The sequence below is a fragment of the Calonectris borealis genome, chromosome 34 (assembly GCF_964195595.1).
Source record: "Calonectris borealis chromosome 34, bCalBor7.hap1.2, whole genome shotgun sequence".
Lineage (NCBI taxonomy): Eukaryota > Metazoa > Chordata > Aves > Procellariiformes > Procellariidae > Calonectris > Calonectris borealis.
The window spans coordinates 920,580-947,067 of record NC_134345.1 but is presented as its reverse complement, the minus strand read 5'-3'; the positions used below and the strand labels follow the sequence as shown (position 1 = coordinate 947,067).

The window sequence follows — 26,488 nt, the reverse complement described above, 5'->3', positions numbered from 1 at the left end:
CTCCCCCGAGGCCGCCCACGGCACCAGGAGCTACCGCTTCTACCGGGTCTGGGGGGGACCCCCGGGACCACCCCCCACCACGGACACGCGGGAGGGACCCCCCCCACGCCCACCCGGGGAGCAGCGGCTGGCGAGCGGCCCCGACCCGGTTCTGGTGCAGGAAGAGGCGGCGGCGGCGGGACGGTACCGCTGCGGGATGCGGGACCCGCGGGGGGAGCTCCTCCCCGAGCTGCGCTTCAACGTCACGGGTGGGGGCACCGGGAACACCCCCCCCCCCCCCTCCTCCTCCTCCTCCTCCATCCCCCGGGGGGATCCTCATCCCCGGTGACCGGCCCCCCTCTTCCCCCCCGCAGTGACCCCCCGGCCGCGGCCCCCCTGGAAGCCCCCGGTCCCGCCGCCGCCGCCGCCACCCCCCGGCCCCCCCCGGGTCTCCCCCGCCGCCGCCGCCGCCGCTCTCGGGGCCGCCGCCATGTGGTGAGTCTGTGGGCGGGGCCTGCATAAGCCACGCCTCTTTGGGGGCCGGGCCTGCCTTAGCCCACCCTCCCTAGGGCGGGGTTTACCTCGTCCTTTAAAAGGCAGGCGCGCTGTGGGCGTGGTCAGCGGGTGTTGGGCGAGGCTTGCGCGGCGCAGCCCCGCCCACTCCCGCTTTCGCCCCGCCCACAGGTTCCACCTGCGGCGCCGCCGCGCCCCCGAGGACACTGCCCCCCCCGTGCCTCAGTTTCCCCCCGCGACGTGGAAGGACCCACGGGGGGTGAGGGGAGGGGGACCGGGGGGGGGGGCCTTAGCCCGGCGGGGGCGCGGGCGGCTCGGCTCGGGGGGGCCGGGGGACCCCCAGGGGGGACCCAGGCGGCCGGGCCGGGCCTGGGGGCGGTGCTGGTCAATGCCCCGCCCAGCAGCGCCCTCCAAGCCCCGCCTCCCACCCACCCCCGGAATCTCCCTCAGGCCCCACCCCCGGGGTTTCCTCCTTCAGGCCCCGCCCCCGGGAATCCCCATAGGCCACTCCCCCATGGTCACGCCCCCCCCGCTGGAAGCCCACCTCGACACCCCACAAACCCCACCCACGGGGGCGTGCCCTCGCACAGCCCTGCCCTGAGACCACGCCCCCTCGTGGCCACGCCCCCCCAGCCGGGGGACCCAGCCGTCCGGGCGCACACGCGTGTGCCAGGCGTGTCCCCGCGTGTGCCAGGCGTGTCCCCACACGTGCCAGGCGTGTCCCCACACGACCTTTATTTGGGGACACACACGTGTGTGAACACACGCCAGCGCCCCGCGGTGGGGACCCCCCGCCTCCGCGGGGGAAACTGAGGCACGGGGGGGGTGTGTGGGGGGGTCCCTCGGTCCCTTTGGGGGTCCCTTGGGGTGGGCCCACGAGGGTGCCCTGTCCCGCCCCGAGAGGGGTCCCTGGGGGTCTGGGGGGGTCCCCAGTGGTCTGGGGGGGTCTCTGGGGGGGTCCCCGGGGGTCTGGGAGTCCCTAGGGGAGTCCCTGAGGGTCCGGCGGGGTCCCTGGGGAGGGCCCTTGGGCGTCTGGGGAGGGCCCTGGGGGGGTCCCTTGGGGTGTCTTGGGGGGTCCCTGGGGGGGGTTCCCTAGGGGGGTCCCCGGGGGTCTGGGGGTGGCCCCAGGGGTCTCAAGGGCTCCCTTGGGGGTTCCTGGGGGGTCCCTGGGGGTCTTGGGGGGGTCCCTAGGGATCTCGACAGGTCCCTGGGGGTCTTGGGGGGTCCCCAGGGGTCTTGATGGGTCCCTGGGTGGGGGTCTCGGGGGTCCCTGGGGGGGGGTCTCGGGGGTCCCTGGGGGGGTCCCTGGGGGGGTCCCTGGGGGGGGTCTCGGGGGTCCCTGGGGGGGGGTCTCGGGGGGGGGGTCTCGGGGGTCCCTGGGGGGGGTCTCGGGGGGGGGGTCTCGGGGGTCCCTGGGGGGGTCCCTGGGGGGGGTCTCGGGGGTCCCTGGGTGGGGGTCCCTGGGGGGGGTCTCGGGGGTCCCTGGGGGGGTCCCTGGGGGGGGGTCTCGGGGGTCCCTGGGGGGGTCCCGGGGGGTCCCCGGGGCTCAGGCGGCCCCCTCGAGGCCCAGGCCGCGCTGGTTGGCGGGCAGGGAGCCCTGCTCCAGCTCCCAGAGCAGGCGGCGCAGGCGGCAGAGGGGCCGCAGCAGCCCCTCCTCCCCCAGCGGCTCCCCCAGGCGCAGGCGGAAGCCCTGGCTGGGCAGCAGCAGCGGGGGGTGCTCCGAGAAGCTCTCGAAGATGTCACCTGGGGGGGACAACGGGGGACAGATGAGGGGGGCAGGGGTGCGGGAGGGGGACGGGGACAAGGGACGGGGAGAGGGATGAGGAGCAGGGGGGCAGGACAGGGACACGGGGTGCAGGACAGGGACAGAGGACAGGGACACGGGGTAAGGGACAGGGACACGGGACAGGGACACGGGGTGCGGGACAGGGACAGAGGACAGGGACACGGGGTGCAGGACAGGGACACGGGACACGGGGTGCAGGACAGGGACACGGGACAGGGACATGGGGTAAGGGATGGGGACAGGGGGACAGGACAGGGACATGGGGCGCAGAAGAGGGACATGGGGACGGGGACATGGGGTGCAGGATGGGGACAGGGATGGGGACAAGGACAGGGACACAGGGTGCAGGATGGGGACACGGGATGGGGACAGGGGACGGGGACAGGGACATGGGGTGCAGGATGGGGACAGGGATGGGGACAAGGACAGGGACACAGGGTGCAGGATGGGGACATGGGATGGGGACAGGGACATGAGCTGCAGGACAGGGACAAGGGGTGCAGGACAGGGACAAGGGGACGGGGACATGGGGTGCAGGATGGGGACAGGGGATGGGGACAGGGACGGGGACAGGGGCTGCAGGACAGGGACATGGGGACGGGGACAGGGGGTGCAGGACACAGACATGGGGACGGGGACAGGGACAAGGGGACGGGGACATGGGGTGCAGGATGGGGACAGGGGATGGGGACAGGGACGGGGACAGGGACAGGGGGTGCAGGACACGGGGACGGGGACAGGGGGTGCAGGACACGGGGACGGGGACACAGCCACAGGACGGTGACAAGGGCCAGCTGATGGGCGCAGGACAAAGGGGAGGGTGACAGGCTGGGGGGGTGCGCGGAGGGGCCGGTGACGATGAGGAGGGCGTCCCTGGGTGACGATGACGATGAGGTCACTCACCGGCGGCCACCTGGTCGCGCTCCTCGGGGGGGGGGCTCCAGGCGGGGGGCGGGGGCCGGCCCAGCCCCAGCTGGTAATGGCTGAGGACGTGGTGCAGCTGCGCCGGGGACAGCGCCGGGTACTCGCCCCGCAGCCGCGCCCACGTCGCCTGGGGACGCGGTGGGGACGCGGTGGGGACGCGGTGGGGACGCGGTGGGGACGCGGTGGGGACATGGGGACACCCCCGCTGTCTCCGCACCCGGCCCCCTCCCACCTCTCCTGACCCGCAGCCCGTGGCTCCCGGCCGCGTCCTGCGTCCCCGCTTGTCACCGTGTCCCCACAGCCCTTCTCGGTGTCCCCGTGTCCCCACGGTGTCCCCAGACCCCTTCTCGGTGTCCCCACCGTGTCCCCACACCCCTTGTCCCGCTGTCCCCCCCACACCCCTTCCAATCGCCCCCAGCACCCACCACCCCCCTCCCTTCCACGTCCCCGCTGTCCCCTGCCACCCCCAGTGTCCCCACACCCCTTCTCCCTGTCCCCAGTGTCCCCACACCCCTTCTCTGTGTCCCCAGTGTCCCCATAATGTCCCCAGCATCCCCAGTGTCCCTTACCCCTCGCCGTGTCCCCCCACACCCCTTCCAGCCGCCCCCAGCACCCACCACCCCCCTCCCTTCCACATCCCCGCTGTCCCCTGCCACCCCCAGTGTCCCCACACCCCTTCTCCCTGTCTTCAGTGTCCCCATAATGTCCCCAGCGTCCCCAGTGTCCCCAGTGTCCCTTACCCCTCGCCGTGTCCCCCCACACCCCTTCCAGTCGCCCCCCAGCACCCACCACCCCCCTCCCTTCCACGTCCCCGCTGTCCCCTGCCACCCCCAGTGTCCCCACACCCCTTCTCCCTGTCCCCAGTGTCCCCATAATGTCCCCAGCATCCCCACAGTGTCCCCAGTGTCCCTTACCCCTCGCCATGTCCCCCCACACCCCTTCCAGTCGCCCCCAGCACCCACCACCCCCCTCCCTTCCACATCCCCGCTGTCCCCTGCCACCCCCAGTGTCCCCACACCCCTTCTCCCTGTCCCCAGTGTCCCCAGTATCCCCACACCCTTCTCCCTGTCCCCAGTGTCCCCATAATGTCCCCAGCGTCCCCACAGTGTCCCCAGTGTCCCTTACCCCTCGCCGTGTCCCCGTGTCCCCCCACACCCCTTCCAGTCGCCCCCAGCACCCACCACCCCCCTCCCTTCCACATCCCCGCTGTCCCCTGCCACCCCCAGTGTCCCCACACCCCTTCTCTGCGTCTCCAGTGTCCCCATAATGTCCCCAGCATCCCCACAGCGTCCCTTACCCCTCGCCGTGTCCCCGTGTCCCCCCACACCCCTTCCAATCGCCCCCAGCACCCACCACCCCCCTCCCTTCCACGTCCCCGCTCTCCCCTGCCGCCCCCGTGCCCCGTGTCCCCCGTGTCCCCCCGTGTCCCCCCGTGTCCCCCGTGTCCCCCCGTGTCCCCACCTTGCTGAGGCAGCTGCGGGGGGTGCAGAGCAGGTTGGCGGTGGCCGAGAGCTTGCGGAAGAACTCCCCGGCGATGTCCCCCAGCCCCAGCCCCGTCAGCCAGTCCAGCACCAGGTCCAGGTTGGTGCGGATCCGCACCGCCCGCCACCACTGGAAGAAGGGGCCGGCGCTGCCTGGGGGGGGCAAAGGTGGGGGTCAGGGTGCTGCCTGCGCCCCTGCCTGCGCCCCTGCCTGCACGCACCCCCCCCCCCTCGCCCTTCCTGCCCACGGAAACAGGCGGCTTCCTGCCGGCTCCCAGTATGGACAATGGGAGGAAACTGGGAGCCGTGGGGTGAAGGGAAACCCCAGGACCTGGCCCCGGGGGATGGGGGGGGGGGGGATATGGGGAGGGGGGCTGGGACCCGGGGGGCTGGGACCCACGGGGCTGCCCCAGGGCGTGGCAGGGAGGGGCACGCCCGCCCCACAGCCCCCCAGAGCACCAGGGACCCCCATACTCCTCCCACAGCCCCCCAGAGCACCGGGGACCCCCATACCCCTCCCAAAGAGAGCCCCAGGGACCCCCCCACATCCCCCCCCCGAGCCCCGGGGACCCCCATACCCCTCCCAAAGAGAGCCCCAGGGACACCCCCACCCCCCCAGACCCCCCCCCGAGCCCCAGGGACCCCCATACCCCTCCCAAAGAGAGCCCCAGGGACACCCCCACGCCCCACATCCCCCCCCAGAGCCCCAGGGACCCCCATACCCCTCCCAAAGAGAGCCCCAGGGACACCCCCACCCCCCACATTCTCCCCCCAGAGCCCCAGGGACCCCCGCACCCCTCCCAAAGAGAGCACCAGGGACCCCCCCCACCCCCCAGAGCCCCCGGGACCCCCATACCCCTCCCAAAGAGAGCCCCAGGGACCCCCCCACCCCCCCAGGCCCCCCCCCGAGCCCCGGGGCCCCCATACCCCTCCCAAAGAGAGCCCCAGGGACCCCCCCACCCCCCCAGACTCCCCCCCCGAGCCCCAGGGACCCCCATACCCCTCCCAAAGAGAGCCCCAGGGACACCCCCACCCCCCACATTCTCCCCCCAGAGCCCCAGGGACCCCCATACCCCTCCCAAAGAGAGCCCCAGGGACCCCCACACCCCCCCCCACCCCCACACCCCCCACAGCCCCCCCCCCCAAGCCCCAGGGACCCCCATACCCCTCCCAAAGAGAGCTCCAGGGACCCCCCCACCCCCCCACCCGAGCCCTAGGGACCCCCATACCCCTCCCAAAGAGAGCCCCAGGGACCCCCCCACCCCCCCACATCCCCCCCCGAGCCCCAGGGACCCCCATACCCCTCCCAAAGAGAGCCCCAGGGACCCCCCCACCCCCCACATTCTCCCCCCAGAGCCCCAGGGACCCCCGCACCCCTCCCAAAGAGAGCACCAGGGACCCCCCCACCCCCCCAGAGCCCCCGGGACCCCCATACCCCTCCCAAAGAGAGCCCCAGGGACCCCCCCACCCCCCCAGGCCCCCCCCCGAGCCCCAGGGACCCCCATACCCCTCCCAAAGAGAGCCCCAGGGACCCCCCCACCCCCCACATTCTCCCCCCAGAGCCCCAGGGACCCCCATACCCCTCCCAAAGAGAGCCCCAGGGACCCCCATACCCCCCCGGCCCCCCCCCCAGAGCCCCAGGGACCCCCATACCCCTCCCAAAGAGAGCACCAGGGACCCACAGCCCCCCACCCCACACCCCCCCAGAGCATCAAGGACCCCCATACCCCCCCAGACCCCCTCCCCCGAGCCCCAGGGACCCCCACACCCCCACATCCCCCCCCCAGAGCCCCAGGGACCCCCATACCCCTCCCAAAGAGAGCCCCAGGGACCCCCCCACACCCCCCCCCCCCAAGCCCCAGGGACCCCCATACCCCTCCCAAAGAGAGCCCCAGGGACCCCCCCGAGCCCCAGGGACCCCCATACCCCTCCCAAAGAGAGCCCCAGGGACCCCCCCGAGCCCCAGGGACCCCCATACCCCTCCCAAAGAGAGCCCCGGCCCCCCCCCGGGCCCCGGGCCCCCCACCTCTCTCCATGAGGGTGTTGAAGAGGGAGGCGTTGGAGAAGAAGAAGAGGTAGCCGAAGGTCTGGGAGACCAGGTCGGGGTGGAGCTGGCAGTCGCGCGTCAGCTGCAGGGCGGCCTGGTAGAGCGCCAGGGTGGGCCGCACGCCCTCGGGGACGCTGCCCAGGTCCTGCCCGGCGCTGGGCTCCCCGGCCCCCGAGAAGGGGTTGCTCTCCAGGAGGGCGGGGAGGGCCGAGTACAGAGTCTGGGGGGGCGGGGGGAGTGAGGAGGGGGGTTTGGGGGGGGCACGGAGGGGGGTTGGGGGGCACGGAGGGGTTTGGGGGGGGCACGGAGGGGGTTTTGGGGGGCACAGAGGGGGTTTGAGGGGGATCACGGGGGGGGTTGGGGGTCACGGAGGGGGGTTGGGGGGGCACAGAGGGGGTTTGGGGGATCACGGGGGGGGTTTTGGGGGTCACAGAGGGGTTTGGGAGCGTCACGGAGGGGGTTTGGGGGGCACAGAGGAGTTTGGGGGGGCACAGAGGGGGTTTTGGGGGGGCACAGAGGGGGTTGGGGGGCACAGAGGGGGGTTGGGGGGCACAGAGGGGGGTTGGGGGGCACAGAGGGGTTTGGGGATCACAGGGGGGGGGTTGGGGGGTCACAGAGGGGGGTTTTGGGGGTCCCAGAGGGGGGTTTTGGGGGATCACAAGGGGCTTTGGGGGGGGGGTCCCAGGGGGGTTTTGGGGGGCACAGAGAAGTTTTGGGGGGGGTCCCAGGGGGAGTTTGGAGGGGGTCCCAGAGGGTCCCAGGGGATTTGGGGGGTCCCAGGGGGCTTGGGGGGGGTCCCGGGGGGGTTTGGGGAGGGTCCCGGGGGGCTTGGGGGAGGGTCCCATGGGGTCCCAGGGGGTTTGGGGGGGTCCCAGGGGGTTTTGGGGGGGGTTCCCGGGGGGTTCGGGGGGGGTCCCAGGGGGTTCGGGGGGAGCGTCCCGGGGGGTTTTGGGGGGTGTTCCCGGGGGGTTCGGGGGGAGGGTCCCGGGGGGTCCCGGGGGGGCTGGGGCTCACCTTGGTCAGGTAGTAGACGGACTGCTGGAAGGTGGACATGATCACCTCGTCCAGGACGCCCATGGCCTCGTCGCAGGTCTCCAGGTCGCTGGTCAGCTCCGGGCAGGGACCTGCAGGGGGGTTTGGGGGGGGAGGGGTCACCCCAAAAAGCAAGGGGGGGCCCCCCGACCCCCCGACCCCCACCGGGGGGGCTCACCCTCCAGCTCCAGCTCCTTCTCCAGCTCCAGCACGCGGCCCTGGGCCAGGTTGAGCAGCTCCATGGCGTTGGCCAGCCAGAGCATCAGGGGCCGCAGGTCGGCCGCCACCGCCTCCATGCTCAGCGCCGCGGGGGCTGCATCCTGCTGGCTGCGGGGCAGGGGAGGGGGGGGTCACCCCACGGGACCCCCAAGGCCTGCGGGGTCTGTGCCCCCCCACACACCAGGGACGGCAGCGGGGAACCCCCCATGGGGCTGGCTTTGGGGTCCCACCCATGGGCTGGCTTTGGGGTCTCCCCCCCACGGGCTGGCTTTGGGGTCCCCCCCCAGAATGGGCTGGCTTTGGGGTCCCCCCCCCACAGGCTGGTTTTGGGGTCCCCCCTCCAGAATGGGCTGGCTTTGGGGTCTCCCTCCCACAGGCTGGCTTTGGGGTCCCCTCCCCATGGGCCGGTTTTAGGGTCCCCCCCAGAATGGGCTGCCTTTGGGGTACCCCCCATGGGCTGACTTTGGGGGTGCCCTCCACCTGTGCTGGCTTGGGGGTCCCCTCCATCTGTGCTGGCTTTGGGGTCCCCCCCCCACGGGCTGGTTTTGGGGTGTCCCCCCCAGAATGGGCTGGCTTTGGGGTCCCCCCCCCACGGGCTGGTTTTGGGGTCCCCCCCCAGAATGGGCTGGCTTTGGGGTCGCCCCCCCACGGGCTGGTTTTGGGGTCGCCCCCAGAATGGGCTGGTTTTGGAGTCCCCCCCAGAATGGGCTGGCTTTGGGGTCCCCCCCAGAATGGGCTGGCTTTGGGGTCTCCCCCCCACAGGCTGGTTTTGGGGTCCCCCCCCAGAATTGGCTGGCTTTGGGGTCCCCCATCAGGGCCAGTTTTGGGGGTCCCCCCCATCAGGGCTGGCTCTGGGGTCCCTCCCAAGAGGCCATCTTTGGGGGGCCCCCGCAAGGGCTGGCTGTGGGGTCTCCCCCTCCCCATGGGCTGGTTTTGGGGTCCCCCCCTAAGGGCCCAGCTTTGGGGTCTGGTTCTGGGGGGCACAGGGGTCCCCCCACCCGGGTTTGGGGGGTCACTCACTTCTCCGGCTGCCGATCCCCGATCTCCTTGATCTTCTCCTGCCGGCAGAAACCCCCCTCAGCGTCTCCGTGTCCCCCCGTGTCCCCCCATGTCCTCGTGTCCCCCCGTGTCCCCCCATGTCCCTGTGTCCCCCCATGTCCTCCTGTGTCCCCCGTCTCCCGTGTCCCCCCATGTCCCCGTGTCCCCCCATGTCCCCCTGTGTCCCCCCATGTCCCCTGTCCCCCCATGTCCCCTGTCCCCCCATGTCCCCCCCATGTTCTCGTGTCCCCCCGTGTCCCCCCATGTCCCTGTGTCCCCCCATGTCCTCCTGTGTCCCCCGTCTCCCATGTCCCCCCATGTCCCCGTGTCCCCCCATGTCCCCCTGTGTCCCCCCATGTCCCCGTGTCCCCCCATGTCCTCGTGTCCCCCCATGTCCTCGTGTCCCCCCATGTCCCCCCCGTGTCCCCCCATGTCCCTGTGTCCCCCCATGTCCCCTGTCCCCCCGCGTCCCCCCATGTCCCTGTGTCCCTCATGTCCCCCCATGTCCCCCCATATCCCCCCATGTCCCTATGTCCCCCCATGTCCCCTGTCCCCCCATGTCCTCCCCTGTCCCCCCGCGTCCCCCCATGTCCCTGTGTCCCTCATGTCCCCCCATGTCCCCCCCTGTCCCCCCGCGTCCCCCCGCCCTCGTTACCCAAACGGTCTCCTTAACGAGCAGAGCCACGCGGGAGAGCAGGGCGGGGAAGTGCTCGGGGGGGAAGGCGCGGGCGGCGTGTTCCAAACACAGCCCCAGGAGGAAGGCGGGGGCCAGCCCCCCGATTCCGCTTCCCGACGCCCCCCAATTCTCCGGCAGCCGGACGATCTCCCGCAGCAAAACCTCCTCCTCCTGCGGCCGGAATCGCAGCTCGGGCCGGGGGCTCTCCAGGCAGATCCGCAGGGCTTCCTGCCGTTCCTGGGGGGATCGCCCGCACCCCGGGCACCCCAAAACCCCCGCCAAACCGGGGGAGGGCCAGGCGGGGGGCAGCCAGGGGGGGCGCGGGGTGGGGGACCCCCCCGTTGCGCCCCGGGGGTCCTTATAGAGGAAAAGGAAGTGCTGACCCAAGCCCAGCAGGTCGCCGGGGTTGAGGGGGGCTTGGCGTAAAAGGGGGGCTCCGTTGTGGGTAACGGGGGCCCCCCGAAAAGGCCGGACAGTGGCGGGGGGGCGGGGGCGGTGTCGGCCCCCCCCTGGGCCGCCCGCACCAGGCAGTGGCGGGGCAGGATGTCGGGGGCGTTGAGGAAGGTGTCGACGAGGCAGCCCCCCGTTTTTTCGGGGACCCCCCGGCGTTCGGGGCGGCCGAAGACGTGTTGGGGTCGCGTCATCACGTAGATGACAAAGTCCTGCGGGGCGGGAGGGGGGGTGAGGGGGGGCGAGGAAAGAGGGGGAACTTTGGGGGGGGACTTTGGGGGCAAGGAAACGGGGGGGAAGGAAAAGGGGAGCACTTTGGGGGGGGGCAAGGAGAGGGGGCAACTTTGGGGGACAAGGAAACGGGGGGGACTTTGGGGGGCAAGGAAAGGGGAGGGGGATTTTGGGGGGCGAGGAAAGGGGAGGGGGACTTGGGGGGGGCGAGGAAAAAGGGGGACAAGGAAAAGGAAGGGGGACTTTGGGGGGTGAGGAAAAGGGGGGCACTTTGGGGAACGAGGAAAAGGGAGGAGGACTTTGGAGGGGCGAGGAAAGGGGGGGGAATTGGGGGGGCAAGGAAAAGGGGGACTTTGGGGGGGGCGAGGAAAGGGGAGGGGGACTTGGGGGGCGAGGAAAGGGGAGGGGGGCTTTGGGGGGCGAGGAAAGAGGGGGACAAGGAAAAGGAAGGGGGACTTGGGGGGTGAGGAAAAGGGAGGGGGACTTTGGAGGGGCGAGGAAAGGGGGGGGAATTGGGGGGGGCAAGGAAAAAGGGGACTTTGGGGGGGCGAGGAAAGGGGAGGGGGACTTTGGGGGGCGAGGAAACGGGGGGACAAGGAAAGGGAGGGGGACTTTGGGGGGTGAGGAAAGGCGGCAGAATTTGGGGGGCGAGGAAAAGGGAGGGGGACTTTGCGGGGACAAGGAAAGGGGGGAATTGGGGGGGACGAGGAAAGGGAGGGGGGACTTTGGGGGGCCCCCCGTGCGCCCCCCCCTCACCTGCTTGCCGTAGCCCTGCAGCAGGAGGAAGTAGGGGTGCTGCTGGGGGGGCTGGATGAGGCACTGCGAGAGCTGCTCCAGGCCGGCGCCCTCCCCCACCTCCTCCTCGCCGGCCGCCCCCTCCCCAGGGGGGGTTTCGGGGGGTCCCTCGTCAGTTGGGGGGGTCCCGGCTTCGCCCCCCGCCACGCTCAACACCGTTTTCCGTTCCCGGCGTCGTTTGGTGCTGAGGTTCATGTCGCTGATGCTGCGGCGCAGCGAGAGGTTGTCGGCGCGTTCTTTTGGGGGGGTCGGGCCCCCCGACGCCGCCCGCGAGCGGCTTTTCTGCAACCGCCGGGCCTGAGCGTTGATGCCTGGGGAGGGGGGGGGACACAGACACACGACGGCGTCACCCACCGGTGACAGCACCGGTGACAGCGCGGAGGAACAGGGGGGACGCTCACCGGCGGTCTCGGCGTCCTCGCCCTCGCAGACGCGCTCCACCTCTTGCCGCCGGCGGATCTCGAAGCGCCGGGAACAGCCGGTTTTCGGTTTCCAGACATCCTGGAGCACCAGGGGCCGCTCGGCGTCACCCACCGGCCGCAGGTGTTCCACCTGCCAAGCCCCCCCGGGACCCCCGGGGCGCCCCACCACGTCGCAAAGAACGTATTCTTCCGACGTTCCCTCTTCCGGAGCCAAACCGTAACGTTCCAAAGCTTCCCGCACCAGTTGCCGGGCGGTGGAACGCGGCGTAGCCAAAACGCTCTTGTAGTTAGCCCCCCGGGAGATATCCCCCCCAAATATTTTGAGGATACCGGGGAGCTGGCGCTGGCCGGGGGGATGTTCTCCCCCCACCAGGACTTCGGGTACCGGATCCACCAACTCCGCCAGCTTCTTCTCGCTGGCCCAACGCCCGCCGGCGGCGGCGGCGCCCGTCCCGGCGCCGCTACGGTGAAAGAGGTTGGAGAGTCGCTTGTGCCGCGAGGGTTTGGTTTTACCGGGGGGACGCAGCTCCACCGTCTCGCTGCCGCGACTGGCGGTGTCCGAGGAGGTCGATCTGCAGGCGGGGAGATGGGGGGTGATGGGGGTGGGGGGGCGGGTTGGGGGGCGCGGGGATGGCAAAATTGGGGGGGGGTCTGACCTGACGGAGCCGGCGCTGGGCCACCGGCGGCTCATCTTGGCCAAGCGTTTCTTGGGGGAGTTGATCCAGAGGCCGACGGGGAAGTGGAGTTTCCCAAAACGGGGGCTGCCCTCCTTGCGATCCTCCGGGAACATGGCGACGGCGTTCCTGGGGGGATGTCGGGGATCCCACCTGCCACATCCCCAAACCCCACCACCCCCCACCCAGGGCTCGCCCCCACACCAGGACCCCCCCTCACCCCCAAATCACAGCCGTTACCCACGGGTGCTCGGTCCCGGCAGCGGTTGTGTCCCCCCCCGGCTCAGCGCCGCAGCCCCATGTCCCACGTCCCCCGCTTTGTCTCGCTGCCTCCGGCGCGGTCACTGAGCAGCGATTTCCCTTCACGGCGCTGACACAGGGGGGACAGGAAAGGGCGAGCCAGGCCAGGAAACCGGGATGGGGGGGCCGGGGTGGGGCGTGGAGGGAAGCAGGACCACGCTGGGACGGGCACGGAGCGGGGGCATGGCTGAGGGCAGCGCCCCAGGACTTTGGGGGGCCGTGGGCGGTGGAGAAGGGGGGCTGAGGTGGGGGTCCCGCTAGGCCGGGGGGGCAGCCAGAGGGACTCAAAGATGGGGGTGTCCCCGCCCTTTGCTCTCAGAGGCCCTGCAGGGTCGGGGTGCCTCTGCCCCCCCGCCAAATCTCGGCTGTACCAGCGTGGGGCACCCCCGTCGCTCCAGGCCCCCAGAACTCACCCCCATCACGGCAGCCGCTGCTGGGGCATCCAGTTCAAAGGGGGGGGAGGCTGCCAGGCCGCAGCCCTGCGGCTCCCTCCTGCCGCAGGGGACAGGCTGCCTCCCTGTGGGGAAGGAGACCCTCAGCTCTGCCCACCCCCGGCCCTCCTCATGCCTGACAGCGGCTGCGTCCCCACGGGTCACCTGGGTGGGGCACAAACCGGGCCAGCCTCGCCGCTGGGGAGGGAGGGGACGTGGAGGGACCCCCAGAACCCAACCTCCCCCCTCACAAGGTCCCTCCCGGAGCCGGGCTTCGCCCCACACCCCCCTCGCCGGCTCCCCCCCAGGCTGGCCCCGTTCCCCTTCCCGACCCCCCAGTCCCTTCTCCACACGCCCAGGCGGCCCCGGCCCCCCAAGGGTGGTCCCAGACCCGGAGCCCCCCCCCGCCCCGGGCCGGGCCGGGAGCCCTCGCCGCCGCGACCGCCGCCATCGCGCCTTCCCTCCCGCACAGCCGGTCCCGCCCACTCGGCCCCATCCAGGGCTTCTATTGGCTAAGCTCTTCCCGCCTCGGCGGGCGCGAGCCAATGAGAGCACGGAGCGCGCCCGCGTGGTAGTTGGGAGCAAGGAGCTGGCGGAGGTGGTGGTGAGGGGAACGGGCAGTTTCGGCGGGAAGAGTGGGAACCAATCAGAACGCGCAGATGGCTGGCCACGCCCCCCCCGCAGGCGCCTCAAAGCCCCGCCCCGGTCCCGGCCCGCTCCGCCAGGGGGCGCCGCAGGGCTGCGCGGGCGGCGCGTGCGCGGGGGGGGGGGGGCGCGCGTGGGCGCGCGGGCGCGCGCGTGCCGCGGGCCGTGCGCGTGCGGGGAGGGGGATGCGCACATAGGTGTGCATGGAGGCACGTACAGACACGTACACATGCGTATGCATCCGTACGTATACACATGCACGCACATACGTGTGCACAGGGACATACACAGGCACGTACACGTGCATATATGTGCATACGTGTACGTATAGGTGCACATAGGTGTGCATGGAGGCACGTACAGACACGTACACATGCGTATGCATCCGTACATATACACATGCACGCACATACGTGTGCACAGGGACATACACAGGCACATAGGCATGGATATATGTGCATACGTGTACGTATAGATGCACATAGGTGTGCATGGAGACACGTACACATGCATATACATCCGTATATACACATATGTATGTACATACGTGTGCATAGAGGCACACACAGACATACACGCATGCGTATATGTGCGCACCTGTATGTATACATGCACATACAGGGACATACACATGTGTATATGTGCACACGTGTACATATGCATGCAGTACATGTACATGCACAGGCATTCATGGGTATATATACGCCTGCATGCACATATATGTGCACATACATGTGGATACACATAGATACACAGGCACATGCATACGTACGCGTACATGTACGTAGGCAGCTATACACATGCACATACGTGTACGTAAACAGGCCTACGTGCAGACACACACATATATGCACATACAGACACATGCACGTGTACATACGCACGCGTATACGTGTACAGACACATATACATGTGCATACACGTACATATGGAACCAGCACGCACATATACATGCATACATGTACATAGGCACACGCGTATACATATGTACCCAGACATGCACACGTGTGCAGAGGCTCACATGTAGAGATGTATACACACATACATACGTACACATGTACACGCACACACGTGCACATGTACACGCCCATACATACATACACATGTACACGCCCATACGTGCACATGTACACGCCCATACATACATACACATGTACACGCCCATACATACATACACACGTACACGCCCATACATACACATGTACACGCACATACGTGCACATGTACACGCCCATACATACATACACATGTACACGCACATACGTGCACATGTACACGCACACACGTGCACACGTACGCACACACACAGGCGCCGTGCGCACAGGCACACGCGTGGACACGCACACGCACCGCCCCAGACACGGGCGGTCACGCGTGTGCGCACACGTGGAACGGCCGCTGCACCCGCGGGGCCTCCCCCCCCCCCCCCCGTCTGTCCTGCACCCAGGTTCATCCCCAGCCCCCCCCATCTCCCGTCCGTCCGTCTGTCCTGCACCCAGCTGCACCCCAGCCCCCCCTTAACCCTGTGCCCCCCCAGGGGTCCGTCCGTCTGTCCGTTCGTCCTGCACCCGGCTGTACCCCTCGACCCCCCCGCCCTGGCCCCCCCGGGTGTCCGTCCGTCCGTCCTGCACCCAGCTGCACCCCCGTCCGTCCGTCCTGCACCCACGTTCACCCCCGTCCGTCCGTCCTGCACCCAGCTGCACCCCCGTCCGTCCGTCCTGGCCTCCGCCCCCCCGCGCTCGGCCCGGGCCTGCCCCGACCGGGGGCATTTGCGTCAAAGCCGCCCCCCCTCCCCCCCCCGGGGGGGCCCGGCCTGGGCGGGGGGGGGGGAGGGGGGGCACGGGCAGACGGACGGACCCACGGACGGAGGGACGGACACGGGGGGGGGGGGTGACCCGGGGTGTTTGTGTGAAGCCGCCGCTGACGCCAGTGTCTGCCCCCCCCGGGGGTGGGGGAGGGGAGATGGGGGGAGGGGAGATGGGGGGCTGGGGGGGCTGGGGGGTGGGGGATGGGAGATGGGGGCTGGGGGGGGTGGGGGGTGGGGGATGGGAGATGGGGGGAAGGGGGGGATGGGGGAGATGGGAGATGGGGGGATGGGGGGGATGGGGGGTGGGGAATGGGAGATGGGGGGAAGGGGGGGGCTGGGGGGTGGGGGATGGGAGATGGGGGTGAGTTGGGGGGCTGGGGGGGTGGGAGATGGGGGGGATATGAGGGTGGGGGGGGTGGGATATGGGGGGATATGGGGGGGATGGGGGGAAGATGGGGGGCACGGGGGGTGACCCTGGGGACTTGGGGGGGCTGCAGGAGTTGGGGGGCTGCAGGGGTTATGGGGGGGCTGGGGGGACATGGGGGCTTTGGGCAACTGGGGGGCTGCAGGAGTTGGGGGGGCTGGGGGGGGCTGTGGGAAGTGGGGGGGCTGCAGGATCCGGGGGTCCGGGGGGGGGGGGCAGAGGGGGGGACCCCATCACTGGGGGCTGCGGGGGGGCCAGGGGCCTGCGCCCAGGGGTGGCCTTGGGACACGGCAGTGCCGGTGCCGGTGCCGGTGCCATGGCGGTGCTGGTGCCATGGCGGTGCCATGATGGTGACGGTGCCATGGCGGTGCCACCGCACACACCCGCGGCCTGCCAGGAGCACGTGCGCCGCCGGCACACCCAAACACCGCCGGCCGGCCCCGGCCCACCGCCGGCAGCCGCCCCACGGGGGGCTCCGACTGTTCCCCGGTGACGGGGGGGGGGGTTCCGGACACGCCACCGGTGGGTGCCCCCGCACCGCGTGGCCGCATCCTGCCGGGCCCCCTCGGCGTCACCGCCGGCCGCGCCTGACGCACGTCCCCTCCCGCCCCCTCGGCGCGGACGCAAGCGCCGGTGATGGATGGGGCGACCGCGGCGGCGGGGCCGACCACCCACCCCGGCGAGCGGCCGACGCTTCCCCCCCCCCCCCCAAAACCGTCCCCCTTCAAACCGCCTCGGCGTCCCCTCGGGGACCGGTGGCACGCGGTGCCGGTTGGGGGGGGGGGGGGCGAGCAAAAACACCCCCCCAACCCCCCCCCAAAAAAAAAAACCCCAAAACCACCGTCTGGGAAAACACCCAAAGGGCACCCGACCGCGGCCGGCGGCACACGCAGGCACGCGGTACCGGCACGGCGCAGCCGCCGGCACCGGCACGGGGCCAAGGGCGCAGCTCGGCCGCCCCACGTGCCGGGACAGGCAGCGGCGGGCAGCGGGGGTGCCGGGGTCCCCCCGGTGCCGGCGAGGGCAGGCAGGGCAGGCAGGGCGGGCAGGGCCGGGCAGGAGCGCCGGGGTTTTTTTTCCCCCCATCGTCACCTGGCAGCGAAATATTTACCGCGCCGGCTGTTTGCCTTGGCAAGGCCGCCGCCGCCGCCGCCACCGCCGCCGTGCCCTCACACGTCTCCACGCCGCCGGCGCCCGGCCCCACGGCAACGCCGGCACGGCTGTGGGTGGCGGTGGCTATGGGGCAGGGGCTGTGGGGCTGGACGCGCTGGCCGTGGGGCAGGTTCCGGTGGCCGTGGGGCAGCGGCAGGAGGCCGCGGCTATAGGGCAGGGTTCTGTGGCTATAGGGCAGGGGCTATAGGGCAGGGGCTATAGGGCAGGTTCTGTGGCTATAGGGCAGGAGCTATAGGGCAGGGGCTATAGGGCAGGTTCTGTGGCTATAGGGCAGGGGCTATAGGGCAGGGGCTGTGGCTATAGGGCAGGGGCTATGGGGCAGGGGCTATAGGGCAAGGGCTATAGGGCAAGGTTCTGTGGCTATAGGGCAGGGGCTATAGGGCAGGGGCTGTGGCTATAGGGCAGGGGCTATGGGGCAGGGGCTATAGGGCAAGGGCTATAGGGCAAGGTTCTGTGGCTATAGGGCAGGGGCTATAGGGCAGGGGCTGTGGCTATAGGGCAGGGGCTATGGGGCAGGGGCTATAGGGCAAGGGCTATAGGGCAGGGTTCTGTGGCTATAGGGCAGGGGCTACAGGGCAGGGGCTGTGGCTATAGGGCAGAGGCTATGGGGCAGGGGCTATAGGGCAAGGGCTATAGGGCAAGGTTCTGTGGCTATAGGGCAGGGGCTTTAGGGCAGGCACCGTGGCTATGGGGCAGGGGCCATGGCTATAGGGCAGGATTCTGTGGCTATAGGGCAGGGGCTATAGGGCAGGGGCCGTGGCTATAGGGCAGGCACCGTGACTATAGGACAGGGGCCATGGCTATAGGGCAGAGGCTATAGGGCAGGGGCCACGGCTATGGGGCTGTGGCTATGAGGCAAGGGCCATGGCTATAGGATAGGGGCCACGGCTATAGGGCAGGGGCTATAGGGCAGGCGCTGTGGCTATAGGGCAGGGGGCCATGGCTGTGAGGCAGGGTCCACGGCTATAGGGCAGGAGCTGCGACTATAGGGCAGGGGCCACGGCTATAGGGCTGTGGCTATGGGGCAGGGGCCATGGCTATAGGGCTGTGGCTATAGGACAGGGGCTACGGCTATAGGGCCGTGGCTATGGGGCCATGGCTATAGGGCTGTGGCTATAGGACAGGGGCTACGGCTATGGGGCCGTGGCTATAGGGCCATGGCTATGGGGCAGGAAGCCGTGGCTATGGGGCACAGCCGTGACGCAGGGGCTATGGGGCAGGAGGCGGCTGCGGGGGGCCGGGGGGGGGTGGCCGGGGGGGGGGCCGCTGCCTGCGGCCGCTGCCTGCGGCTGCCCGGGGTTTCCGCTGCTGCCGGCGCTGACGCCATCGGGGCCCCCCCCGCCCCCCCCGCTGCCGGCGTTGCCCAACGTGGGGGGACGGGGGGGACGGGGCCCCCCGCCGCTCCCAGGGGACCCCCGTGGCCCCACGGCCGGGCCCCTGCCCTCACCCCCCAGCACCCACCCGGGGGGGGGACCGGCCACAACCCACCCGTGGGTGAGCCTGTGGGGTGGGGGGGGTGGGGGGGTGCTGCGGGTGCTCGCCGTGGGTGCGCTCCGTGGGTGCTCACTGTGGGTGATCTCCGTGTGTGCTCACCGTGGGTGCTCACCGTGGGTGCTCACTGTGGGTGATCTCCGTGGGTGCTCAGCCTGGGTTACTCTCCGTGGGTGCTCACCGTGGGTGCTCGCTGTGGGTGCCCCCCACGGGTGCTCGCTGTGGGTGCTCTCCGTGGGTGAGTGCCGCAGGACACCCGGGATGTCCCCACGCCTAGGGTGTCCCCACTCGAGGGCTGTCCCCACGCGAGGGCTGTCCCCACGCGAGGGCTGTCCCCACGCGGGAGGTGGCCCCACGCCCGGGGCATCCCCGGGCCGCCCCCACGCGCGGTGGCCCCGCCCCGCCCCGCCCCTCCCGGCTCCCCCCCGCCCCGGGGCGGTCCCGGCCGCCCGCAGCCCCACGGGGGGTCCCGGCGCTGACGCGCGTGGCGCGGCCCGGGGGGGCGGTGAGACATCGCCGGGGGGGGCTGCGGCCGGGGGGGGGGGCGGCGGCGGGGCCGGGGGGGGCTGAGTCAGCGCGGGGGGGGGGCGGCCGAGGGCAAGGGGAGGGGGGTGGGGGGTCCCCACGTCCACGCGCGGCGGGGTCGCGGGTGGAACCGGCTTCTACAACCGCGGGGGGAGGTCCCCGGAGATGGGATCGGGCCCGATCCCGATGCGGGACCGACCCCGCTGCAAATCGATCCCGGTGCGGGATGGGACCGGGCGCGGGCCCGATCCCGGGGCCGGCGGATGCCGGGGCGGGGGGGAACCCCGGGACCGGTGCGGGGGGAGGGGACGGGACCCCGGGAGCGGGGCTGGTCCCGGTGCAGGGTCCGATCCTGATGCGTGATCGACCCTGGTGCAAATGGATCCCGGTGCGGGGACCGATCCCGGTGCAGGAGGGTCCCCGGTGCAGGGACCGAGCCCGGTGCAGGCGGATCCCGGTGCAGGGACCGAGCCCGGTGCGGGCTGATGCCCGTGCGGGACCGTCCCGGGTGCGGGATACCTCCGGTGCAGGGACCGGTCCCGGTGCGGGATGGACCCAGGTGCGGGACCGAGCCCGGTGCAAGCGGATCCCGGTGCAGGGACCGACCCCGGTCCCGGACCGGTCCCGGTGCCGCCGGTCCCGCTGCAGGGCCCGATCCTGGTGCGGAACCGACCCCCCCCCGGTGCATCCCGGGGCCGCCCCCGCGGGACCGGGGCCGGTCGGGGGCCGGTCGGGGGCCGGTCCCGCCACCGGGGCGGAGCAGGGGCCGGTCCCACCGCTCCTCCCGAGCCGACCCGTCGGGACCGAGACCGGTGCGTGGGGCGGTGGTGAAGGGAGGGAGGGGGTGGGGGGGCGGGGAGCTTGCGGGGGGGGGGAACGGGGGGGTTCCGCGTGTCCCGCCGCCCCCCGCGCCGTGTCCGCCGTGGGGGGTTTCTCTCCCCCCGGTGCGTTGCTGAATGGAAAAGCCGTGACTCAGGCGTGTGTCATCGCAGCCGGCGGCAGCGCCGGGATATAAGGGGCGGCGCGGAGCCGGGGCGTCACGCGGGGACACACGGACACGCTCCCGCCGCCACGCGGAGACACTGGCGGCCGCTCCCACTCGAGTCCCCCGGTGGCGCTTCGGCGGCTCCTCCCGCCGGTGTTGTCGTTGGAGAGGGGTGTGGGGGGGGTGGGAAGCGTGGGAGTGGGGGTGTGAGTGTGTCACGGTGAGTGGGAGCGTGTCACGGTGAGTGGGAGCGTGCCCGTGGGAGGGCGCCCGTGACGGTGGGAGCGTGTCCGTGAGAGTGGGAGCGTGTCGGTGAGAGGGTAAGTGGGAGCGTGGAGAGTGGGAGCGTCTCCGTGAGTGTGTCCGTGAGAGTGGGAGGGTGTCACGCTGAGCGTGAGTGTGGGTGTCGGCGTGAGTGGGAGCGTGTCCGTGGGACCGTGAGCGGGTCAGCGTGAGTGGGAGCGTGCCCGTGACAGCGTGAGTGTGTCGGAAAGAGCGTGAGTGGGAGCGTGGCAGTCCGAGTGGGAGCGTGTCAGCGTGTCCGTGGGAGCGCGAGTGGGACCACCTCAGTGTGAGCGTGGCAGTGAGTGTGTAAGTGCGCGTGCAAGGCCGTTGCACGGCAGCAGGGCCCCCCCCCCCACAGCCGCCCCCTCCCCGCCCCCCCCCCCCCGGTCCCGGCCCCGCCGCGGGTGGGTCCCGCAGGTGCGAAGGGCCCCGTCCCGCCCCGTGGGGACCCCGGGGAAGGACCCTCCCGCCCCGCCATGACAAGTAAGTGCCGCCTCGCCGCGGGTGGGGGGGAGACACGCGTGGGGGGCGGGGGGGAAGGAGGAGCGGGCGACCCCCGGGACACTGGGACCGGGCGGCTCGGTGCCTCCCTCGCCGCTTCTCCATCCCCCCCCACGGGGGGGCGGGGGGAGGAGAGGGGGGGGCTGTCCGCGGGCGGATCCCGCTCCCCCCACACCCCCCACACACACCCACCCCACGGCCGCGGCGGGACCGGGCGCGTCCATCCCCGCCGCCTCGGGGCGCGGGCAGCTGCCGCCGCGCCTCAAACCGCAAACGGCCCCGGCGCACCTGCCCGCCCGCGGCGGCCGCGCCTCCGTGGGGAAAGGGGGGGGTGGGTGTCGCGAGTGGGCGCGTGGACACGCGTGGTGACCGGCCGCAGAGGTGTGAAGGCGCGCGTGGCGGGGGGGGGGGGGGGGAAGGGGGTGTCCCGCAGGGAGACGCGCGGACGCAGCGTCACGCGTGGACGGAGGTGTGCGGGCTCGCACACACGCGCACAGACACCCCTCCCCACCCCCCAGCGTGCGGGTGGGCCCCCCACTCGCGGGGGCTCCCCAGGTGCCGCCCGCCCCTGACTCACCCCGCATCACTCTTTCCAGCCCGGGACCTCACAGGACGGCGCCGCCGCCGCCCCCCGCCCGCCGCCCCCCCACGGGACGGGACGGGACGGGACGGGACGGGCATCCCCCGCCCACGCTGCCCCGGGAACCCCAGCCCCGGGATCCCCAAATTCGGGGAGCACTGGGACCCCCCCAAGCCCCGGCATCCCCGGGAGCACCGGGAGGGAGCCCCGGGATCCCGCAGCCCACGCTGTCACGGGAGCCCCGGGATGCCCCAGTCCTGCGATCCCCAAATTTCGGGGGTCCCGGGATCCCCCAGCCCCGGTACCCTCGTCAGCCCCGGGATCCCCCATACTCGGGACCAGCGGGATCCTCGAGTCCCGGGATCCCCCAGCCCCGGGATCCCCTATCCCTGGGAGCACCGGGATCCCCGGGATCCCCCAGCCCCGGTACCCTCGTTAGCCCCGGGATCCCCCATACTCGGGACCAGCGGGATCCTCGAGTCCCGGGATCCCCCAGGATTCCCAAACCTGGGAGCCCCGGGAGTCCCGGGAACCCCGACAATCCCGGGAGCAGCGGGATGCCCCAGTCCCGGGATCCCCGGCAGCTCCGTGTCCCGGGATCCCCAGTCCTGGCATTCCCAGGAGCCCCGGGATCCCCCGGCACCGGCAGCCCCGGGAGCACCGGGTCCTCCCAGCCCCGGGAGCACCGGCGATTCTGGGAGCAGCGGGATGCCCCAGCCCCGGGATCCCCAAATTCCGAGAGCCCCAGGATCCCCCATCCCCGGCAAACCCGGGAGCACCGGGAGCTCCGGAATCCCCAGCTCCGGGAGCACCTGGAGCCCCAGGATCCCAGCCCCGGCATCCCCGGGAGCACCGGGATCCCCCAGTCTCGGAAGCACCGGGATCCCCCAGTCCCGGCATGCCCGGTAGCCCTGAGATTCCCCAGCTCCGGAGCACCGGGATGCCCCAGTCCCGAGATCCCCCATCCCCGGGATCCCCCGGCCCCGCCATCCCCGGGAGCCCCGGGATCCCGCAGCACGGGCAGCCCCGGGATCCCTCAGGCCCGGGAACCCCGAGCCCCGGCAGCGCCGGGATCCCCATCCCCGACATCCCCGGGAGCGCCGGGATCCCCCATCCCCGGGAGCACCGGGGTACCCCAGTCCCGGGATCCTCCGGCCCCGCCATCCCCGGGATCCCCCAGCACCGGGAGCATCGGGAACCTCAGGATCCCCAGCCCCGGGAGCCCCGAACCCCGGGAGCCCCGGGATCCCTCATTCCCGGGATCCCCCGGCCCCGCCACCCCGGGAGCCCCGGGATCCCCCAGCACCGGGAACTCCGGGAGCCCTGGAACCCCCCAGCCCCGGGAGCCCCAAACCCCGGGAGCGCCGGGATCTCCATCCCCGCCATCCCCGGGAGCACCGGGATCCCCCATCCCCGGGATCCCCCGGCCCCGCCTTCCCTGGGATCCCTCAGCACCGGGAGCACCGGGAACCTCGGGATCCCCAGCCCCGGGAGTCCCGAAGCCCGGGAGCCCCGGGATCCCCCAGCCCCGGGAGCCCCGGTGCGTCCCGCCCCCCGCCCCGGTGCCCCCACCCCACCCCACGCGTGCCTCTGTCCCGCAGGTGGGCTGTGGCGGGCGCTGCTGGCGCTGCTGGGGCTGTGGCCGGGGCTGTGGCCGGGGCCGTCCCCGGGGCTGGCGGCCGCCCCCCGCCTGCGCCCCCCGGACCCCCGCGCCGACCTCGACAGCGTCGTCAGCCTGGCCAAGGCCCTGCTCAGCGACACCAAGGCTTTCCTCGCGCTCCTCGTGGGTACCCACGCCACCCCACGCCACCCCACGGCATGCCCACCCCACGCTTAGCCTCATCCCACCCACCCCTGGCTCAGCCCCGGACTCCCCCCCCCCCCCAACTCCCCGCTCAGCCCCACAGCCTCCCCCCCCAACCCTTTCCCCGCCCACGCGTGGCGGGGGGTGGTCCCGCGTGGGGCTGAACCCACGTCTCGCCGGCAGAAGTCGCGGTTCCCGGCGGAGGGGGAGCACAAGCTGGACTCGCTGCCCGTCCTCTCCATGAGCGCCCTGGAGCTGGCCAACATCCAGGTAGGGGGGGACACGGACACGAGTGGGGGGGGGAGAAGTCGTGGGGGGGGGGGTTGGGGTGCTGCGGTCGTTGGGGTGCCCGTGGGTGTGGGGGTCACTGTGTCCGTGGGGTCTCCCTGGGTGTGGGAGTGGGGTCCCGTGGGTATAGGAGTGGGATCCCCGTGGGCGTGGGAGTGTGGACCTTGTGGGTGTGGGAGCAGGGTCCCTGTGGGTGTGGGAGCAGGGTCGCCCTGGGCTTGGGAGTGGGGGTCCCCGTGGGTGTGGGGTCTCTTTGAGTATGGGAGTGCCTTCCCCCTGTGTGGGAGCGGGTTCCCCGTGGGCGTGGGTTCCCCGTGGGTATGGGGTCCCCGTGGCTGTGGTAGTGTGTACCCCGTGAGTGTGGGTTCCCCGTGAGTGTGGGAGCATGTTCCCCGTGGGGTCCCCCCGGGTGTAGTATTGTGGATTCCCCGTGGGTGGGAGGGCATTCACAGTGGGGGCGGGCTCCCTGCAGGCGTGGGTATGGGGTTCCCGTGGGCGTGGGGTGTCCGCCCCCGGGGCATGGTAGCAGATTCCTCGTGGGAACAGGTTCCCCGTGGGTGGCAGCAGGTTCCTGTGGGTGGAAGCAGGTTCCCTGTGGGAGCAGATTCCCCGTGGGTGGGAGCGTGCTCCCCGTGGGCGTGGGTTCCCATGGGTGTAAGCGGGTTCCCCGTGGGTGGGAGCAGGTTCCCGTGGGTGGGAGCAGGTACCCTATGGGCACAGGTTCCCATGGGTGGGAGCGGGTTCCCGTGGGTGGGAGCAGGTTCCCCTGGGAGCAGGTTCCCCGTGGGAGCGGGTTCCCGTGGGTATGAACAGGTTCCCCGTGGGCGCGGGTTCCCGTGGGTGGGAGGGGGTTTCCCGCGGGAGCGGGTTCCCGTGGATGGAAGCAGGTTCCCCGTGGGCGCGGGTTCCCCGTGGGTGGGCGCGCGTTCCCCGTGGGCGCGGGTTCCCCGTGGGTGTGAGCGGGCTCCCCTTGACGCGGGTTCCCCGTGGGCGCGAGTTCCCCGTGGGTGTGAGCGGGCTCCCCTTGACGCGGGTTCCCCGTGGGTGGGCGCGGGTTCCCGCGGGTGTGAGCGGGCTCCCCGTGGGCGCGGGTTCCCGTGGGCGGGCGCGGGCTCCCCGTGGGCGCGGGTCGCCCGCGGCCGTGGCTCTGACGCGCGGCGCAGGCGGCGGGGGCGCTGGCCCGGCTGAGCGGGGACCTGCAGCGGTACCAGCGGCACCTGGAGTGGCTGCGGCGGGCGGGGCCGGCGCTGCGGCCGCTGGAGCCCGAGCTGGGCGCGCTGCAGGCCCGGCTCGACCGCCTGCTCCGCCGCCTCGACCACCTGGTAGGCGGGGCCTGGGGGAGGCGGGGCCTGGGGGGGCGGGGCCTGGGGCGGGGCCGGGGAGGGGCGGGGCCGGAGGCGAGGCTTGGGGTGCAGGCGCTGGGATGAAAGTGGTGGGGAAGAGGCGGGGCTTCGGCCGGGGGGGTGGGGTCTGCGTGATGGGGCGGGGCTTCTGGTGAGTGGGGTGGGTCCCTCGGGTGAAGCTGGTGGGGAAAGAGGCGGGGCTTCGGCGAGGGGGTGGGGCCTGGCTGGTGGGGCGGGACTTCTGCACTAGGCTACTGTTGCTATTGTAGGGGCGGGGCTTCTGCGATGAGGGGCGTGGCTTCTGCACTAGGATACTGTCTCTCTTGTAGGGGCGGGGCTTCTGCGATGAGGGGCGTGGCTTCTGCACTAGGATACTGTCTCTCTTGTAGGGGCGGGGCTTCTGCGATGAGGGGCGGGGCCTGTCTTCTGGGGGCGTGGCTCACTCACCATACGTACCTGTCGGGGGGGGGGGGGGGGCAGCTTCTGCACTTCAAGGCGGGGCATGTGCAAAGGGGGCGGGGCCCCCACACTGGGGGCGGGGCCTCTGCATTGGCACAGGACCTTGGCATTGGGGCCTCGGCATTGGGGCGGGGCCTTGGCATTGGGGCGGGGCCTCAGCATTGGGGACAGGACCTCAGCATTGGGGTGGGGCCTTGGCATTGGGGTGGGGCCTTGGCATTGGGGGCGGGGCCTATGCATTGGGGCAGGGCCTCAGCATTGGGGGTGGGGCCTCAGCTTTGGGGCAGGGCCTATGCATTGGGGACCGGGCTTTGGGGCGGGGTCTCAGCATTGGGGACAGGCCCTTGCATTGGGGTGGGGCATCAACATCGGGGCGGGGCCTCAGCACCGGGGGCGGGGCCTAGCATGGGGTGGCCACACCCCTCACAAAGAGGCAGCCCTTCTACACGCGGGGGGGGAGCCAAAGGGGCGTGGCTCCCCCCAACACCTCTGCCCCGCCCCCCAGCTGTCCCGCCTGAGCCTGCCCCGCCCCAGCGCCCCCCAGCCGCCGCTGCCCGCCCCCGGCTCGCCCTGGGCGGCCGTGCAGGCCGGCCACGCCCTCTTCCACAGCCTCCACCTCTACCTGGACTGGGCCTCCCGCGCCCTCGTCCTGCTGCGCAACAAGCTGTGACCCCGCCGCGCCCCCTAATTTATTGTTATTTATTGGCCGCCTCCCACCGCCTTATTTTATTGTTAATTATTATTATTATTATTATTATTATTATTATTAATTCCCCCCCCGCCCGCTCCCGGGGAACCCCCGACGCTCAGGGACCCCTCCCCCCCGCGGGCCGCCCTAATTTATTGACTCGGGCCCCAGCTCGGCCCCTTTTTTTTTTTTTTATCTTGTTTGGGTTTTTTTTTTTTTTTGGAAAGAGGAAAAAAAAAAAAAATCTGACCTGTTTTTTTGGAAAAAAAATGATAAAAAAAAAAAGAAAGTTTGAAGGTGACGCAGCGTCTGCACGGGGAGGGGAGGGGGCGGGGGGCGGGGATGCGGGCAGGGACGGAGGGGTGCGGGCAGGGATGCGGGCAGGGGTGCGGGCAGGGAACGGGGAACAAGGGGGGGTGGGAGGAGGTGAGGGACGGGACGGTGGGGGGCAAGAGATGGGGGGGGGGGCAAGAGATGGGGGTGGGGGGCGGG

The 26,488-nt window shown here is 71.6% G+C and overlaps 2 protein-coding genes across 2 annotated transcripts; one reads left to right on the top strand and one right to left on the bottom strand.

Moving 5' to 3' along the window:
* Nucleotides 1-1,960: 1,960 nt before the first annotated feature.
* On the bottom strand, nucleotides 1,961-12,383 carry LOC142074277 (ras-interacting protein 1-like). The gene is given in 12 exon segments (XM_075134819.1): nucleotides 1,961-2,235; nucleotides 3,182-3,329; nucleotides 4,664-4,836; nucleotides 6,710-6,950; nucleotides 7,745-7,854; nucleotides 7,941-8,089; nucleotides 9,002-9,039; nucleotides 9,675-10,177; nucleotides 10,180-10,357; nucleotides 11,133-11,482; nucleotides 11,573-12,165; nucleotides 12,250-12,383. Coding segments are annotated over 12 exon segments (2,814 nt in total). The 3' UTR covers nucleotides 1,961-2,038.
* On the top strand, nucleotides 12,382-26,203 carry LOC142074304 (interleukin-11-like). The gene is made up of 6 exons (XM_075134880.1): nucleotides 12,382-12,406; nucleotides 13,358-13,633; nucleotides 23,016-23,197; nucleotides 23,402-23,488; nucleotides 24,670-24,828; nucleotides 25,814-26,203. Exons 1-6 carry the CDS (start codon nucleotides 12,382-12,384, stop codon nucleotides 25,976-25,978), a joined length of 894 nt encoding a protein of 297 aa, XP_074990981.1. The 3' UTR covers nucleotides 25,979-26,203.
* The last annotated feature ends 285 nt before the right edge of the window (nucleotides 26,204-26,488 follow it).

What these genes read in the sequence shown, in the direction of transcription:
- LOC142074304 (XM_075134880.1), top strand. Translation starts at nt 12,382, where the DNA reads ATGGCGACGGCGTTCCTGGGGGGAT. An exon ending in AGGCTTTCCTCGCGCTCCTC is followed by an intron (nt 23,198 to 23,401) that starts GTGGGTACCCAC and finishes TCTCGCCGGCAG; the next exon opens with AAGTCGCGGTTCCCGGCGGA. An exon ending in TCCGCCGCCTCGACCACCTG is followed by an intron (nt 24,829 to 25,813) that starts GTAGGCGGGGCC and finishes CCCGCCCCCCAG; the next exon opens with CTGTCCCGCCTGAGCCTGCC.